General features: G+C 38.2%; 1 protein-coding gene across 2 annotated transcripts in view; it reads left to right on the forward strand.

Annotated features, from left to right (window-relative positions):
* Ccdc50 (coiled-coil domain containing 50) overlaps positions 1-17,494 on the forward strand; it is a 56,894-nt gene that overhangs the window by 16,825 nt on the left and 22,575 nt on the right. For both annotated transcript variants that reach the window (XM_013351558.2, XM_005344781.3), the window contains exons 2-4: positions 8,535-8,597; positions 9,542-9,668; positions 12,043-12,133. In XM_013351558.2, the coding sequence (XP_013207012.1) occupies positions 8,535-8,597; positions 9,542-9,668; positions 12,043-12,133 (281 nt within the window). The remainder of the gene's footprint in view (positions 1-8,534; positions 8,598-9,541; positions 9,669-12,042; positions 12,134-17,494) is intronic.

Consider the following 17,494-nt stretch of genomic DNA (forward strand, 5'->3'; position numbering starts at 1 on the left):
TGGGTTGGATGTGATATTTTGGGTTTTAAGGGGCACCACTAGGTTTATTCTACAGAAGTTTAAGGAGATGAGTGGCTTTTCTTTCTAGGCTAAGGCAAACAGAGCACTAGCCGCCAAACCATATGAAACCAGCAGACTGCCAGGGAAATGGCATTCAAAGAGTGAAACAGATCTGGAGTTCCTTTCGAGATAGATGAACTCAAAGTAGGATAAATAGATTCTTATTATCTGGGTAATTTGAGAGGAAAAATGCTTTTAAAAAACCTTTTTGTTATTGCTTATATAATGTCATATTCTTTGGAGGATGCCCTATGACTGACAATAGTCTCTTGTTTTCTAGACCATGAGACTGTCTCTATCAGAATGAAAGCCTTTAAAATAACAATGCTTTCCACTACTTAAGCACTTATTAGTGGTTTCTCCTCTCAATTGCAGATGAGTAAACGTGTTTACATTTATGTCTTATCAGAATATTCAATTAGAGAATTGTAGAGCTGGTCATTGTTACCCCTTTATGCTTCCATGTACATTGTGTATTCATTGAATGCCTCCTAGAACCTCACAGTGTCATACAGTAATGTATATGAGTTCCATTTTTTTAAAGATGATTAGAAAATTTTATGTTGATCTGAAAATAATGGACATTTTAAAGTAGAGGTGATTCCATTTTAGTAATTTTTATGATAGAATAATTTAGTTATTTTAAGTTCAAATATTCCTGGATTGTTATAAAGTAGATCAACCATATAAAATGTATGTAAGGAATGCAGGGAAGACAATAACATTTAAGGGAATGCCTTTTTTCAGCTGTGATCACTTTGATTTTCAAGGCATGTTGAAATTCATGAGTATACACATTGGCTAATCTGATTTCAAGGTCCTTGGGTATGTTATTGAGTGAACCCCATTAACCATGGTGAATGCCTGCTCCTTTTTCTACTTGGGCCTTTTTTACTTTAACTTTGTGGTAATATCTGCAAAGTGATGGCCCCAGGAATATAAAATGACTCTTTTCATTTGTATCCTCCTGAAGTTACCAACACTACCATCTGCTGACAAGCTAAGGGACAAAAAAACCAGGAAAGATCTCAGGATTCAAGCATCTGAAACTGAATTGATGGCTAACATAAGAGCAACAAAGTTCTAAAGACCCTTAATTGCTCATAATTGCAAAATGATTTAGAAATATTTATTAAAACAGGTGTACTTTCACATGTACCTGGATATACACATACTGACACACATCTGCACACTTATGCACATGTGTACACTTAAAGATGGTCTTGGTTTTAGACATTTATTGTTGTGGAGCCTAATCCAGGTTCAAGTGATCCATTTATCTAAATGAGCGCTGTATCTAGAACATGGTTACCCAATAAGACATCCTTGATAATGAAATTATGTTATATTCTATACATAGTATATATAGCATACTATATATATAACTATTTAGTACCACTAGTCCCATGTAACAGTTTAGCACTAGAAACATGGGTCATGGCACTGAGAACTCAGTTTTAAAATTTTGATTATAGTTAACTCAGGCTGAACTAGATACAAGTGACTAATACAGTGTGAGAAAATACTGTGTCCCTAGGTCAGAGATAAATTCCTCTCCAGTAGACCCGTCAGTTTGTGGTTTGCACCTGGTGTCTGACTGTTTGGGCTGTATGGAATACACATCACTGCAGTGTTACAGGGGCCGTGACTGCTGGACAGACTCTAAGAAGGCAGAACTCAGCCATCACTTTGGTCATCTTCTGACTGAACTCTCTCCCAGGAGAAATCAGATGCTGTTGTTCCTGGAGTCTTGGTGTTGCTATCAGTCTGTGCAGCTGCATTTTCTGAGAATAGACAGGATCTAAAATGTAACTTGCTTAGGGTAGTTTTTGGATTGTTGCTCCTGCCAAAAGATTTAGGTTCATTTTTTTTTTTATAACAAACGAAGTTTATAGAATGTGTTTTCTAAACTTCTAAGGGCAAGTTACTGGAAATTGTCGTTTTAGAAAAAGTGTTACTAGTTTGAGTAAGAATTCTTCTATCAGTCTGCTGCTTCCCCCAGAGTTTTTCCTGCTTCTCTGAGCCCTAGTCATTTTCCATCAGATGGAAATTACTGACTCAGCGTTTTTCTCTTTTAGTTCCTTACCCATTTTCTCTGTGGTCTTGATAATGAAGTAGATGGCTTACGATATTAAAGTAGTACTTCTGATTTGATGACTTGTATCATCTCAGCATTTTCAGAACTGCTGGCCTATAATCTGCTGGATATGTGGTTAGCTAAGTCCTGCTTACCAAGTAAGTGGTTTAAGTTACTGGTTTTACACTTAGCTTTGAATTTGGAGGGGAAAAAAATCCGAAGCAGAAATTTACTTTGATAAATTTCATAATAGTAAAAATGTTTAAAAATAATATCTCTCCTATGCTTAACCTTGTGTGTGGTGTTAGTGAGTGTGTGGTGTGTGTGTGTGTGTGTGTGTGTGTGTGTGTGTGTGAGTGTGTGAGAGAGAGAGAGAGAGAGAGAGAGAGAGATTTGTGTGAGAGAGAGAGACAAATCTGTGTGTTTGTGTGTATCTTGTGTGTGTCTGTGTTGTCTATATGTTGTATGTGCACTCGTGTGTGCACATGTTTAAATCCATGCATATTATCTTTCCATTCTATAATTCTGTGCCTTTATTTAAGTTCTAACATGAATTTACTTGTATAGTTTATGCTAATAGTTTTTCCAAGTGAAGAATCGGCTTTAATTTTCTGATAAGAATGAAATAATTTTAGTACTTTGCCATTGCTGCTTCAGAAATTTATGTAAATTTTATTTTTATTTTTCATAAAACACAAAAGCTCTAATTGAACAGTATATATTGAATCAATAAAACCTTATGCTGAGCCTGATATTTTTAATGAGTATTTGTTGCCTTATGGTTAGATATTTAATTTGGATATTTAAATTACAGTAAAAACATATCTTATTATGTATGTATAAAAATACATCTTACTATAAAATTACTTGAAAGGATTGTAGTATCCCCTTTATGGAAAATAATTGGTAAATAGAAATGTCCCAAATGGTAAAGAATTTCAGTTACATTGTAATCTTACAGTATATTACTAAGATTTTTATGCTTTCTCTTTCTGGAACATTCTAAGAATCAACTCAAGTTAAAAAGTCAGATATTTCTGCTGTAATCAAAGTATTCTGTAAGGCTCTCCAAGATCACTGTTGGGTTCTGTTTGTACCAGTGTGTATGTGTGTATGTGTGTATGTTTGTGTGTGTGTGTGTGTGTGTGTGTGTGTGTGTGCAGACCCAAAAAGAGGAACATGGGATGTACTCACTCATATTTTGTTTCTAGCCATAAATAAAGGACATTGAGGACATTGATCCTAGAGAAGCTAAATAAGGCGAACCCAAAGAAAAACATATAGGCATCCTTCTGAATATTAACCTTCATCAGGCGATGAAAGGAGACAGAGACAGAGACCCACATTGGGGCACCGGACAGAAATCTCAATGTCCAAATCAGGAGCAGTAGGAGAGAGAGCACGAGCAAGGAACTCAGGACCGCGAGGGGTGCACCCACACTTTAAGTGTGTTTTTTAAATGAATACTTTAGAACATTTTATGTAAAATACAGACGAATTTCTTTCTCTCTTGAAGGAAAACTGAGGTGGTCATAATCTCTTACTATTAATGGATAAGAAAACATTTTAAAAATACTATTTTAAGACTTTACATTTGCTTTCTTTGGACTGGAATTTTAATCACTGATAGTCAACTTTTTAGAGTTGTTGATAGAGGAATAAAGTTTCTTCTTTGTGACTGATTGTCAAGAAGAGGATGGGTGGGGTGGTGTGTGCATAAGAAGTAGTTCTGGAATTATGTGTTTGGAAAGCCCTACAATTATTGTCGGGAGAACTGGGACACAGGCAGTGTCCGCCATATGCTAGTATACACAGCTCACTACACTTGCTGTGATTCCTAGACTTCTATACATCAGGACACTGAACTTGAGGAGCTCCTAAACAATTTTGTGTTTTGCTTTTGTTTTTTTTTTTAAATTGGTTTTAACTTTACTTTGAAATCCATCTTTACATGTTAACTTAGAGTTCTTTGGTTTTATACACAGGAGTGATATAACTGTGTCATATGGCAGTTCTATTTTTAGTTTTCCGAGGCTTCACCACTAATATTCTTAGTGGCTATACATATACTATTACATTCTACTTATTAATGAATCAATTTTTCATATACTGTTCTAATCACGGTTTCCCCTCCCCTGTGGTCACTGACTGAACTTGATATAACCATTCCTAGCACTGGAAGTTTCACTTAGTGGTGAGAGATGTCTAGTTGGGGCATTGTCTTCCCTGGGCTTTGGTGACTCCATTCATATCTTCATATTCTTGTATATATTGGACAGCTTCTACAGTAGCACATTTCCATATGACCCCTCCAATGACCTTATTGTTAGTTATCCTTCATGTTCTCTGTCTGACCCCTGTCCTGCATCCCCTTTCCTCTTAACCCTCCGACCCGTCACACCCTTACTGCATCTCTCCAGTATGCTAGGTCCCTTTCCTCGGGGACCCTTCTTCCCTCTGGTCCCTACTCTACACCTAATCTTTGTGATTACAAGGATTGTATCATGCTTACCAGAGGCTTAAAAACTAATATTCACATAAAAGAGAAAATGTACAATACTTGTCTTTTTGGGTCTGGGTCACCTCACTCAGGATGAATTTTTCTAGCTCCATACATTTATCTGCAAAGTTAATAATTTTGTTTTCTAAACTGTTCACTAATATGCCATTGTGCATATGTACATTTTCATTGTCTACTCATCAGTTGATGGACATCTCTAATTCCTTGTTCTTGTGAATGTGAATGAACAACTTTACGTTCCTATTCGCACAGTGATGTAGGATTATTTCTTGTAGCTTCACCATCTCCACCACCCTTTGTTGTCATTTGTTCTCTTGATGGTAGCCATCCTAACAGTGGTGAGATGGGATCTCAGAAAACATTTATTTACATGCCTGGTGGCTAAGAATATTCAACAATTTTTCAACTATTAGATCTTTGGATTTCTTTTTAAAGGCATCTGTTCACCTCACTGGTTCACTGGTCCATTTACTGACTGGTTCTGATTGACTTTTTTTTTTTGGTTTATGGGTTTAGATGTGGTCTCATGTAGCCCAGGCTTTTCTCAGACTTATGGTGAGGCAGAAGATGACCTTAACTGTTTTGATCATCTGACCTCTATTTCTTGTGCTTGGATTACAGATGTGTGCAGTGGCTAGAATCCAAGGCCTTGTAAGTGCCAGGCAAGTGCTCTACCTGGTGATTACAACCCTAGCCTCTTGGAATTATTATTTGTCACCTTTATATGTTCTGGACAGTAATAACCTGCCTGAGGTATACCTGGCAGAACATTTTCTGTAGTTTACTCTTTTCAATTTGTCACTGCCTTCTTATGGAAGTGACACTTCTTATGCACTCCGGGGCGGTGACAGATTCTATTTAGACACCTGACTTCTGGGTGTGTTCTGTTTTCAGGCCCCCACATCTCAAGATGGTGCCTACTCATGGACCTTGAAGTCACACCGTGTGGCAGAATAGTTCTTCTCCACTGCTGATCCATCACTTGCTTTAGTAGGATTTGAGTGTGTGCGTTCTATGGGCTTGTTCTGAGTCTGAGTCTGTTCTCTTCACCAGGTCTCCCTTGGATGAGGCTTTTTTCCCCCTTGCTCTTCCCAGGGAACTATGTGCTTGACGTGTTTGGCGTGGCTGCTTTTTGCAGGGTTGCTTTTCTCATTTCCCATACATTTCAGTTGTCCTATCACCCTCTGCCTGTGTGAAGGTTGGAAGCTCTTCCTCTTCTGTTTAGAATAGTCTGCTCTTTCTTATACTGATTTCATTAGCTGCTTCACTTGGAGTACCTTCTAGTTAGCGCTCTTTCTCAGAATCGTCAGCATTTTGCATTTGATCAGCACCCCGTAGTTTTTCTGGGTGTATACACTGTAGAGAAGGTGTGGAGATAGCCCCCTCACAGTTCCTGCCCTCAAGACTGCGGTTTACGAAAACGCCTGGCGAGTGAAACTCAATGAAGCAGTGTGAGAAGTAGGGGCGTTAAGTTCCTTCACCAGTGCTTTGCCATGTGTGCTTTAAGGTGAGCTGGACTGTCAGTATTGCTCACTTTGCATGGAGTAGGACAGAGAAGAGTCGGGGGTGTCATCTGTCTTCTGAACCTGCCTGTGAAGTATTTTCTCCAGTGCCAGTCTGGTTTACGAAGATGTCCACATTTGTAAGTGCTTCAGCTTTCTTGAGAGCAGTGATGCAGCAAACTCAGGAAGGCCTTGAATAGCAATGCAGTTGGCACAAAAGAATTGTATATCAGACTAATAATATTTCTTTCTGAATGAAATTACATACTTGGAAGCTGTTAGAAAACTCCGTAAATTTGGAATTCCATGTTAATCATGTGTTTGACAGCATACTTCTTTGTGTATGCACATGTACACTTTCTACGGTCTTCTTTTCTAGTGTAGTCATTCTTTGTAGATACCAATTCAGCCTCTGCAGTAAAAAGACTTAAGACCAGTTATCAATGATTAAATATATTTTAAAAGAAATGGTTTTCAGATGATGGATAATCCTTTGAACTGTTCTATGCCTAATATATACTATCAAAATGAGTGGATTTAAAATGGTATTTAAACAATCTGAAATTAAATATCTGAAGTATAAGAAATACATTACAAAAAGTTTAAGAAGTACAGAAACCAAGAAGCTGGCATATATAATATAGATACATATATGCATTTATGTTTGTATCTGTAATCCTGAAAAATAGTTTCTCCAAAGTATAGTCCCATGTACTATGTAATATAGACTTTGTTTTCTGTTAATTATTATTACTGCTTTTATATGAAATCTTGCTGTGTACCTCATGCTGGCTTGAACTTTCAATCTTTCCTCACGAGCCCCTGAGTGCTGGGATTACAAACTGCCATTCTTCCTATATGTAGTCTTCTTTTCAAAATGCTTTTCTCAAATATGGTGCTCATAAGACTAATATAAAAACTTGTCCTATTCTTTGGACGTAAGTGTTTCCATTAGCACTATAATAAGATCAGTTAATAAGGCCACACATTTGGTGATATTCATCATTGGCAATACAGTGTGAACACTTGTTTCCTCTAAGTTGAAAACACATATGGATTAGCCAAGAAAAATTCTGTACTAATTAGTTGAAATGTTTTAGAGACTTCACGTTGGAAGTCTCTAGACTTTTTTTTGGCAATAGAATTTTTTTGGCAATAATTTCTTCCAGTTTATTGGAATTAAAAAGGACTGTCAACTTGTCAGGGAAAATTGAGCTTTTACTGTTAAACATTGACTTTTAATTCCAGCCTTGCTATCAATGACCATATTGTATAGTCCTTATGCGGACCATCTCTCTGCCCAGGATGTTAACTAGTATAATTTGACAGCACTCACTCCATGTGTTGAACAGTGACTCAAGCTGGCCCTCAAGTGTTTAGAAGTTTCTGAATATACATCTGATGATAAGAACACATTTCAATTGGAATTACTAGTTTAACAGTTGCATTTGAAAAGAACATATTTATTGGGCAGAAATGATTCCTGTGCTGTATAACCTCTTCAAAATAGTCTTGACATCTCCAAGATCCCCCTACATTATTTCAAATGATCCATGGATGCTAAATTAGGGGAGGATCCATGGTCTCAAGGATTCCCGTTATCTTGGGTTGCAGATAATTGGAGAGTACCTCTTGGTATACACAAAACTAGGAATTCCATTCTAGCTTACGTGTCCAGCCATTAAGGAAGGTGACTAACCTCAGAGGAGAGATTGCCTACCTGAGGAAATAAGGTGAGATCTCTGAAATAAGCTGAACTCTAGAAGAACTATAGGTCAAGGTTCAGCAAGAATCTGTGACTCTTCAAACCCTGCTAGAAACCAGATTTCCTGTGCAACAATGTGCAAAGCATTGTTGACTCTAGTTGCACCCTAGAGAGGCAAATGGGAGTTTGTAGAGCTCTGGGTTCTGAGCTCGGGAGGAAGAGCTAACCATTGATTTGTGGCACAGTTGCAGGACATTTAGTAGGCTCTATGTTTTTTTATTTTGTGACTTTTGTTTTGTTTTATGTGTATGAGTGTTTTTCTGTTTTTATATATGTACAACACATGGGTGCCTGGTGCCTGTGGAAGCCAGAAGAATGTGCTGGACTCACTGTTATATCCTGACATGTGGGTTGCTGGGATCCAAACCAAGGTCCTTTACAAAAACAATAATTGTTCTTAACCACCGAGCTATTTCTTCAGCCCCGTCACTAGGAATTTTGGTGAATAATGAATTAATACTTGATTAGACATTTCATGCATTGTTATTTATTTAAGCTAATAAATTACAAAATACTGAAATTGTTTTGAAGTACACAAAATTCTTTTATATTTATGCAGATGTATGGTAATACTAATAATTTCTCCATTCTGCTCTTCCTCCTCTACAGTGTGTCGAGATTTTGCTGTCCTGGAGGACCACACCCTGGCTCATAGCCTGCAGGAACAAGAGAGTAAGTATCAGCTCTAATTCATGAGCCTGCAGCTTTCTCTTTAGAGGCTGTTTCTTCCTGTTAGGTAAAGAGAAAGTCACTAAGTATACCTCATATCTACCTTGAAGGTAGTCTTGGCAAGTGACAAAGATAAATAATGAATTCTGCATATTTTGAAATGAGTCAGGGATAGGAATAGTGCTCACTGTCTGGAGGAAAAGGACTGTTCCCTTCCCTTCCATAGAAGGGAGACAGTGGTTGTAAATGTATCTGTAGTAAGTATGTCAGAAGCTTGCCCTTGGAATAGAAAGTGGGACATTTTCCATAGGCAATAGTAGTGTCTGTGTTAAGTCACACTGCAGATTTTTTTTGTAGTTTGAGATAGGGTCTCCTGTAGCCCAGGGTGATTGGAAACCCCCCATTGTAGTTTAGGATGATCTTGGAAATCTGATCCTACTGCCTCTGTGTCCCAAGTGCTGGCATTGCGAGCATGTGACACCACACCCTATTGATACCCTGCTGAGGATGGGACTTGGGTCTCCCTGCATGCTAGGCATGCACTTTGCTAACAAAGGTATATTCCCAACCCCACATGGTAGATTTTTCTGAATAGTTAGTGTTTTAGTAGAAAATAAAACCCATTTAGATAGTATTTTATGAGTTCATGATTTGAGAGTTCTTGGAATGGCAACAGAGTTCAGTAGAAAGAACAGTGGCCAGCTTAGAGTGTCTATATAGACATCCTGGCACTGCTACATTTATGTCACGTGATCAGAAAAGCAATTGACTTATTCCTGTTGGTCTCCTTTTTACTCAGCAGAGTAACTCCTGAAGCAATTTTATCTTTTGTTAAAAGCATAAAGTGGAGTAGTGGGTATATAGACTTTTATAATGGTGAGGCTCTACATAAGCTTTGTATTGACCTGTCAACACATTGTCACTCCCCTTCTAATGGTCCTGTCCAGTTGAGCATCATTTGGCATCAAACATTCAGCGGAACCGTCTGGTCCAGCATGATCTGCAGGTGGCTAAGCAGCTCCAAGAGGAAGATCTAAAAGCCCAAGCTCAGCTCCAGAAGCGATACAAAGACCTGTGAGATCTGGGGAATGGCACTGATAGAAGCATGCCTATGGGACAGCAGCCGGGGCAGGGAGGGCCACTCTGGCTCTCTGTGTCTTTTCTGCCTGGGATTACAAATTATGGCTGTTCAGTAATTCTCTTTGTTACTGAAATATGCATTGGGAAATGTTAGTCATAGTACTCACACTCTTAACTCTTTGACTTTGAGCTGATTCGTTTGTCTCTTTCAATTTAGTCTTTGTACCTATGCCATGAAGAAAATAATCTCTTATCTTCTGACTGTAAGTTTGTTTGGGGGAAGCATTGGAATAGTAGACAATTCTTTATGTGCCATAATGGGTTCCTTTAGTTTTCTTAGCTGTGTTTGCTATACCATCTTTCTTTGGTTTCCTTACTTTTTAAGAAGCACAATGTTCTAGAAAGCACTGAGGTGTAGTATCATGGGTTATAAGTGCTAAATGGTGAGAAAATGTTGTGGGCTCCTAGGAAGCGAGAAGTAGCAGCTTTCAGCCTTTTCTTCCTGGCAGTCTGGCTAGCTGGCACAGCAGAAATTTCCATTAATGGTATTTTTCACTCAGATTGGGACCTTTAGCTACTTCGAGCCAGGGTGACCAGCATTGACTGCTCTGTGCTTTTAGTGCCCCTTCCTCATGGTTCTGTCCATTTATCCAACTGTGCTAGCACTGACCCTGCCTAGAAGCAGGCTTTGGTGTTGTGAAGCTAAGCGTGAGTTTCACTTTTGTAACTTCTGTGTTGCTTGTGACCTTTGGAATTTTGATCTGCTTTCCACGTTGTGTTTTCTCTATCATCTTTTTAAAGTTGATTTCTGTGTGATAATGGGTAAGATCCTAACTTATTCAACATGTAACATAAAGTCTAAACCATTTTTTTTAACTTATTCGGTGGCATGAGAAGTCTTAGCTCATGGATGACTAAAATCAGGTCTGTAGACTTTTCATTTAGGGATTGTTTCTTTGCTACCCTGTCTTCAAACATAATCCGATATGTCTTCACAATAGTATGTATGGTCACACTTCTACTTTTAGATACATCTACCAATTTCCAAGAATATTCAATGTTTTGTGATATAAATGAAATTGATTTTTATCTCCTTGGGTTTGTTAGACTATTTTGGTTTCAGTCACTCCAGAGAAGTTAGCATTTCCCTGACAATACTTTGTAATGTATCTTGCTGATTCTCAATGGAATATACAGCCACATCTGAGAGTCAAAGAACATTTGAAGTTCAATTGTTGGAGGGAAAATGGGAGGAGATATATTTGTTTAGTAGGTGAACTGCAAATTATAAGTTGAATTTTTCCAGCTTGTTTTGAAGTAGTCATTTCTAAACGTAATTTTGTTCATTTTTCCTAGATGGTTACTTTGTACAAGAGATAACTCCCCAGAATTATCACAGTCTAGAATTTTAACTCTCATTTTTCTTAAAACCTGAAACCAGAACACTGTTCCTAGGATTGTAATTTATAGTTAGTTACTTCTCAGAGAACCAGGCTTCTTAAAGATACTAGGAGAGTTTGCTTAATGATTAAGACCACTTGCTGCAGTGGAAGAGGTCTGGGTTTTGTTCCCATTACCAGCTCACAACCATCTATAACTCCATCTATAAGGGATCTGAGAATGTCTTCTTGCCTACCTGGGTACCAAACATGTATGTGGTGCCTATTCATACACACAGGCACTCAATACATACACATAAAATAAATGAATATATCTTAAAGTTGCTATGTTAAGGTTTCTTTTCTCTTACCAAAATGATTGCCCTGTTTTCACCCATCTGAATGTCTAAAAGACTTACTTTTTTTGTTTCCTCTGTATTGTACTTTATTTTGTGTTCATAGTAGGCATTGCTTAAATTTCTGTTTTATATATTAATGTGAAAATCGGACAAATAAGCAGAAACTAAAAACAAAAGCCATGATAGCTGCAATGTCTCTAACGTCTAAAGCATTGAGAAAACCAACATTTTTTAAAGAAGTCTCCACTGAGAACCACAGTTAAAGAACACAAGCTCTTTTTGTCCTTTTAAATTTTATAAATCTTTTAGTGTTCATTTCTAAATTTAAAAATAATATAGATCATATTTATACAAAACTTAAAATAATACACTACCTCTGATTATATTTATGATCTTGCTCACATTCTTTTTCTGTGTGCTCTGTATTTGCATATTGGTGGGTATTGATCTCCTGGACTATAGAGCTTATGATCCAACTTTTTACTTGGTTCAGTTGGGCAATGGTCTTTTCTGTAGCTATCATGTAAATTGAATTGTAACAGCTTATAATAGCTTTCAATGAACTGTTCTGTGTAACAAAAGTGTTCCCTTGTGTCCTTTGTCTATATCACCTATACCTTTGTTTTATAGTGAACAACAGGACTGTGAAATTGCTCAAGAAATTCAGGAGAAGCTGACTATAGAGGCCGAGAGACGACGAATTCAGGAGAAGAAGGATGAGGTATGACTTTGGTGAGGTCCTGCATCCTTTCTGGATGACAGCAGGACTCCTCATCTGGAATGCAGTAGGGCTTAGGTGTTGTTTTGTGTGCACCACTGTTTATGGCCTCTTGATGGCTTGTGTCCTGGGGAAGTCTTGACATGAAATCTGAATTCATTTTCTAGCACTGCTGTCTCCATCATGATGGAGGATAGGAATTTATTCTCAGAAACAGGAAATCTAAGATGACGTTCTCTGGGAAGCTGTGCCCCAGCTGCCCATCTTCATTGTCATAGGCAAGAAGTTCATGATTAGTTCGAGGACCCTGTCATAGCCTATATGACCCTCAATTATTATATCCACAAAGGCCTCAAATAAGACCCCATTCTGAGGCTCGGAGTAAGTGAAATGTGAGCATTCTTCAGCTTGCTAAAACTCTTCATGTGGGTTGCAGCGTTTGCGACCAAGCTTAGAGAGCAGCTCCCTCGAAAGTGAGCAGTCAGTTCTTGTGAGGCTTCAGGAGCTGGTATTATTCTCACTCACTTTTTATGCTGACCCAAAGCATTTGATTCTTCCATTCTTGTTAAGTTCGTTTTTAAAGCTGAAATGAATAATTTGACAATAATGCTTTGATTGTTAGAAGATGAATTTGTAGATGTTTGCTGTTGTGCTGTTTATTTGTAAGACTATACTGAGAATGCTCTAAGGCTGAGAATTTTATGTACACTAATTCTGTGTCTACCTTCTTTCACATATCTTAGGCTGTTGGTGGTCATTGTACTGACTTAGAGCACTGTAGAAAGCAATTGGTCAACTTTAATGGCAGCATTACAGTCTGATTTGTTAAATTTCCAGAAACATCTTTTACATCTACAGGGGGTGCTACTAATAATAATCACATAAATTGAGACTCGTGTGAGCTAATTTACACATGTGTCACTTTTAGATATAGCAGGGTCATTACCAAATTAGCCTACAAAGAGCCACCTTTGCACCTAAAGATTCATTCAGTGACCAGTGATTGTGAAATATCTGAGTATATATAGCTGTTTGTTAAAGAAATAAATTGTGATTATCTGATAATTATCACTACATGTAAGAATTAGGGTTGACTTCTGACCCACTCTGTTAGTATCACAAGAACCCTATTCTTACTGCAGGATGTCGTGCTTCTTTATAGTAAATGCTTTCCTTTGGGATGAAACCAGGCTGAAATAACCAGGCTGTATTTTATAGACAGGAAGCTTCTTTTTGTAAATTAACAGATAGATTCTCTAACCCTACTCAATTCAGGAAGCCATGGGATAGAAAGAGAAACCAAACACTTGATTTTAAGTATGTGGGTTCAAGTAAGCAAGGTAGTTATTAATTCCAGTTTGCAGACCAAGAAAGTAAGTCTTAAATAGTGACTTGGTTCCATATTATAGTAAGATGCTAGAGAAATTTGTTTGTACTGTTCTGACTTATATGTACTGTGGCACAATATGAAACCTATGTTTTAGAGTTGGAATGCTCAGGCCTAAATTTTAGCTTTTTAGCTTTTAACTGTTTGATTTCCACCTGTTCAATTAAGTATGCAGTCTTAGGTTCCCAAGTGGCAGTCCTGTCAGTTGATACACCTTTGCACTGAAAGGCTGTGGTAGGGTTTTAGTGAGGTGGTGTGTAAGGGGCCTCTGCTACTTAAGTGGAGAATTGCTTTTCCTTTAGCTTTTGACTGGTTGGTTTTTCCACTTCCATTCCCTTATAACAATATGGGTTTTTTCCCCAGAGTATATATTTGCAAAATTAGGGAAAAATTAAGTAAGCTAAATATGTTTGATTGTGGTGTGATTTAAGGGTCTTCCTTTCAGGCCTTCTATTTGCTTGCCCTCCACTGGATTTTGACCTGTCCCCTTTTCCTAGCAGAGTCAAAAGTGAACTGAGAAATGTACCTGGAGATTTCAGCAACTAAGACTTTATGGTTAACCATAGATGTTTTCAGTTGTTATTTATTATCGTGTTTATTGTAGTTACTGTTGTATGTGTTAGCCCAGCAGATATAAGCAAAGAAGCCACTGTGTAGGGAGACAGATGGAGAAAAAAGGAGGGGCGGAGAGGTAGCTGGTTAGCATTGTGAACCTCTTGTGGTCTCCATTGCCCCTAAATACACTAGTTGAGTTTTCCCTACTTGTCCAGTGGAGAGCCTTGCAGGGCACTGGTAGGGTCTGAGATCCAGTGAGCCGGTTCCATTTTGGTCACAGTAGGTGCATTTGTTGATGTTTTTAAAATGAATCAAGAGAAGCTATATTTAGTTGACTTAACTTGACAATTCTTATAACTCAGTATATATGTATGAAATGTATGTTTCTGTGTATGTGTGTGTGTGTTTGTGTGTGTATAGAGGCATATCATATTTTGTGCATTTAAAACTTGGTCTAAGGCCGGGCGGTGGTGGCGCACGCCTTTAATCCCAGCACTTGGGAGGCAGAGGCAGGCGGATCTCTGTGAGTTCGAGACCAGCCTGGTCTACAAGAGCTAGTTCCAGGACAGGCTCCAAAACCACAGAGAAACCCTGTCTTGAAAAACCAAAAAAAAAAAAAAAAACTTGGTCTAGACACATGTGATATGCAACTATTTTAAGAAAGGTTGGTTTTTCTTATGTAAATATTAGCATGGTTAGCCCTGTCATGCAAGATTATGGTTCTGGTCTAACAGTTTGAAGCCATCTGTACTATGAACTGCTCAGAAATAAACTTAGTAACTAATTTATAATCAAAATGAACTCAGTGTTATGTCTGCTTATCCATAGTACCCTCAGGGTATCAAGATTTTATAAAAGTATATTTATATAAGTTTGTTATTTTAAGAGCAGCTCAAATAACATATATTTTTGTTAGTATACTTTTCTGTGATTTGAACTGTAACCTACTTTTATATATTTGTTGCAGTAAGGCTAAGGGAAGGGGGCTCTAGTTGAGAAAACCCTGCTTTCCTTATCCCAGTGATATTGCTACTTTTCTACCTATAGCCTTTTCCAGTTTTCCCGACTTTACAGCACAACCCTTGATTATACCTGCTTTGCGATGTCCCCTAAGTTAGGCATTCATGTGTAAAATGCTAACTAATGAAGTAGACTAGCAATCTACTTGGGTGGTTTTGTTTTCCCCACTTTCCCCCATTACTGACAGTAATTTACAACTCATATTTTTAGATCTCTTTCCATTTTTAAGTTAAAAATGTCTTTCTTTTAAAACTCATAGTGACTAGAGGAGAGAGGTGAGAATATTACTGGAGAACTAACCCTAACGTACCCCTGTGTGGTGGAGTTTCCCTAAGATGCTTGCTCCTGTGATTAATGGAGTGCTCCCTCTGGAAAAGATCTGCCGGCTGCCTGGGGCTGCTTTAATGGCTGTCCTAGAACACTGAGCCACAGTTCCCTGCATTAGTTCATGAGCCTTTGCCACTCGATAGATGTTGTTAAGGATCCTGGCCAGTATCCAGATTCTTTGCTGTCCGGAACATGATATTTGGCCTCTTCAAGGAAATTTGCAAATGCATGTTTTCATTGCTTTCTTCCAGCATTCTAGAGATCTTGAACACTGTCCTTCATATGGTTGACACTAGTAAAGGGAGAAATGAAATATAATGTTGGCAGACTCACATTCTAACCACTCTGTCTTCTGTCAATCTATCATTTCTGCAGACTTGCCCAAAGTAAATCTACCTGATAAATTAAAGCTGATTAGGCCTGAGTTCAGATAGGGTTAAGATTTCTTGAAGATATGCTTGCCCATTTTATTTCATAAGGTGCATATTTTTAATTTAATAAAAGACTATCATAAAACAAAATTGAAAAATCCTATCTTACTTCTTAAACAGTTTCTTCTGTCAAGTTTTAAAATTTTTAAGATACATTTTGTTTAACTTATTTTGGAGAGTAATACTAGAGATTGAGCTCAGAGCCTTGGATATGCTTGAGGTCCTTTTACACTGAGCTAGACCCTCGGCTTTCAGTGTGCACTTTGAAGCGTTAACTACAGTGTATGTTTTGATTGAATGCTTTCTATTTCTTTGGAGGATCTGGTGAGACAGTATGCTCCTTTCTGGAGGATGTGTTTGTAGGAAGGGAGCTAAGGATCCAGAAGACTTCACATACAAGGTGACCAGTTGACTGAAAGTATCCAGCTCAGTGACTAATACCAGCCGCCTTTGGTTTCAGAGGAAAGCACTTTGGTTATGGCCAAGAGTACGTCAGGCTGCGGTGGAGTTGGAAAGCAGAAGAAGAACTCCCTTTGGGCCTGTGACTTAGGATAGTGGCAGTCTTTTTCAACTCTAGAAAGCCTTTCTTCTAAAGAACCTAAAGCCACTGAGAGCTTAGAAGAAAGGAAACATTTGCTTGTCAAGCACCTGACATGTATTCTCCTCACCGGATAGACCAGCCAGTGCAGTAAAGGAGGTCATGATTCTTGTTCTGCTAGCCCTCAAGGGGTGGACTGTGGCTGCATCATTACCAGGAAAGCAATGAAAAGTTTCCAGAGTGTTGTTTAATAGAGTTCATTGGCGGGGTGAGGGGCCCATCTCTTTTGTATTGTTTTCTTCAGTTTTCAGAGGCAGCGTTTGTGCTTGCTTGTAGAGCCAGCACTTAGGGAAATGATATTGGGTGCATAGGAACTGGTGTTACTGAGGGGCACTTGTGCTTCTTTCGACTTCTCTGATCAGCAGGGTAGGAACTTGGAGAACATGTATTTAGCATGATAGTTTCCGGGGTACAAGCTAAAACCTATGACCCCTCTTTCTTCTTGGTTTGTTTGTTACTTAATAAGACCTTAAAGCAATAGTTCTGGCACATGGGTTCTGCTGAAAGCAGGCTGATTTACTCTGATGTTATTAAGTTGTCAGAAACATTTCAGTTTAAGGATGAATAACTTATACTTTTTATCACACCAAACTCAACTGAAACCTTAAGAAATTTGTCTTGCCTAGTTACTGTTTGTCTCATTATGTCCCTTTCAGACCAGCTGGCTGGGATAGAATCACTAAAGGGACATTTTCTATCAGTACACTAGAAATTCATGTTCGTGTATGGAAAAGCACAAAAAGGGATGTGTCCTCCTTTACACTCACCTGCTCAGGTGCCTGGCATTGCACAGTCTGAGCGTTTAGATAAACGATAACTTTTCTCAGGGCTCGGTGTGTATTCTACATATTTAAGTTTCAAGTTTGAAACTGGACATTGGCATCCATGTTGTCATATATACAAAACTGTATTCGTGAATGATAAAAATATGTTACAGTCATTTCTAATTTTGTTTCCTGGGATTTGCATCTAACGTGTGTGTGTGTGTGTGTGTGTGTGTGTGTGTGTGTGTGTGTGTGTGTGTGTATTTGTGGCAGAGTTTCTCT

Source organism: Microtus ochrogaster, chromosome 2 (genome assembly GCF_000317375.1).
Source record: "Microtus ochrogaster isolate Prairie Vole_2 chromosome 2, MicOch1.0, whole genome shotgun sequence".
In the NCBI taxonomy this organism is placed as follows: domain Eukaryota; kingdom Metazoa; phylum Chordata; class Mammalia; order Rodentia; family Cricetidae; genus Microtus; species Microtus ochrogaster.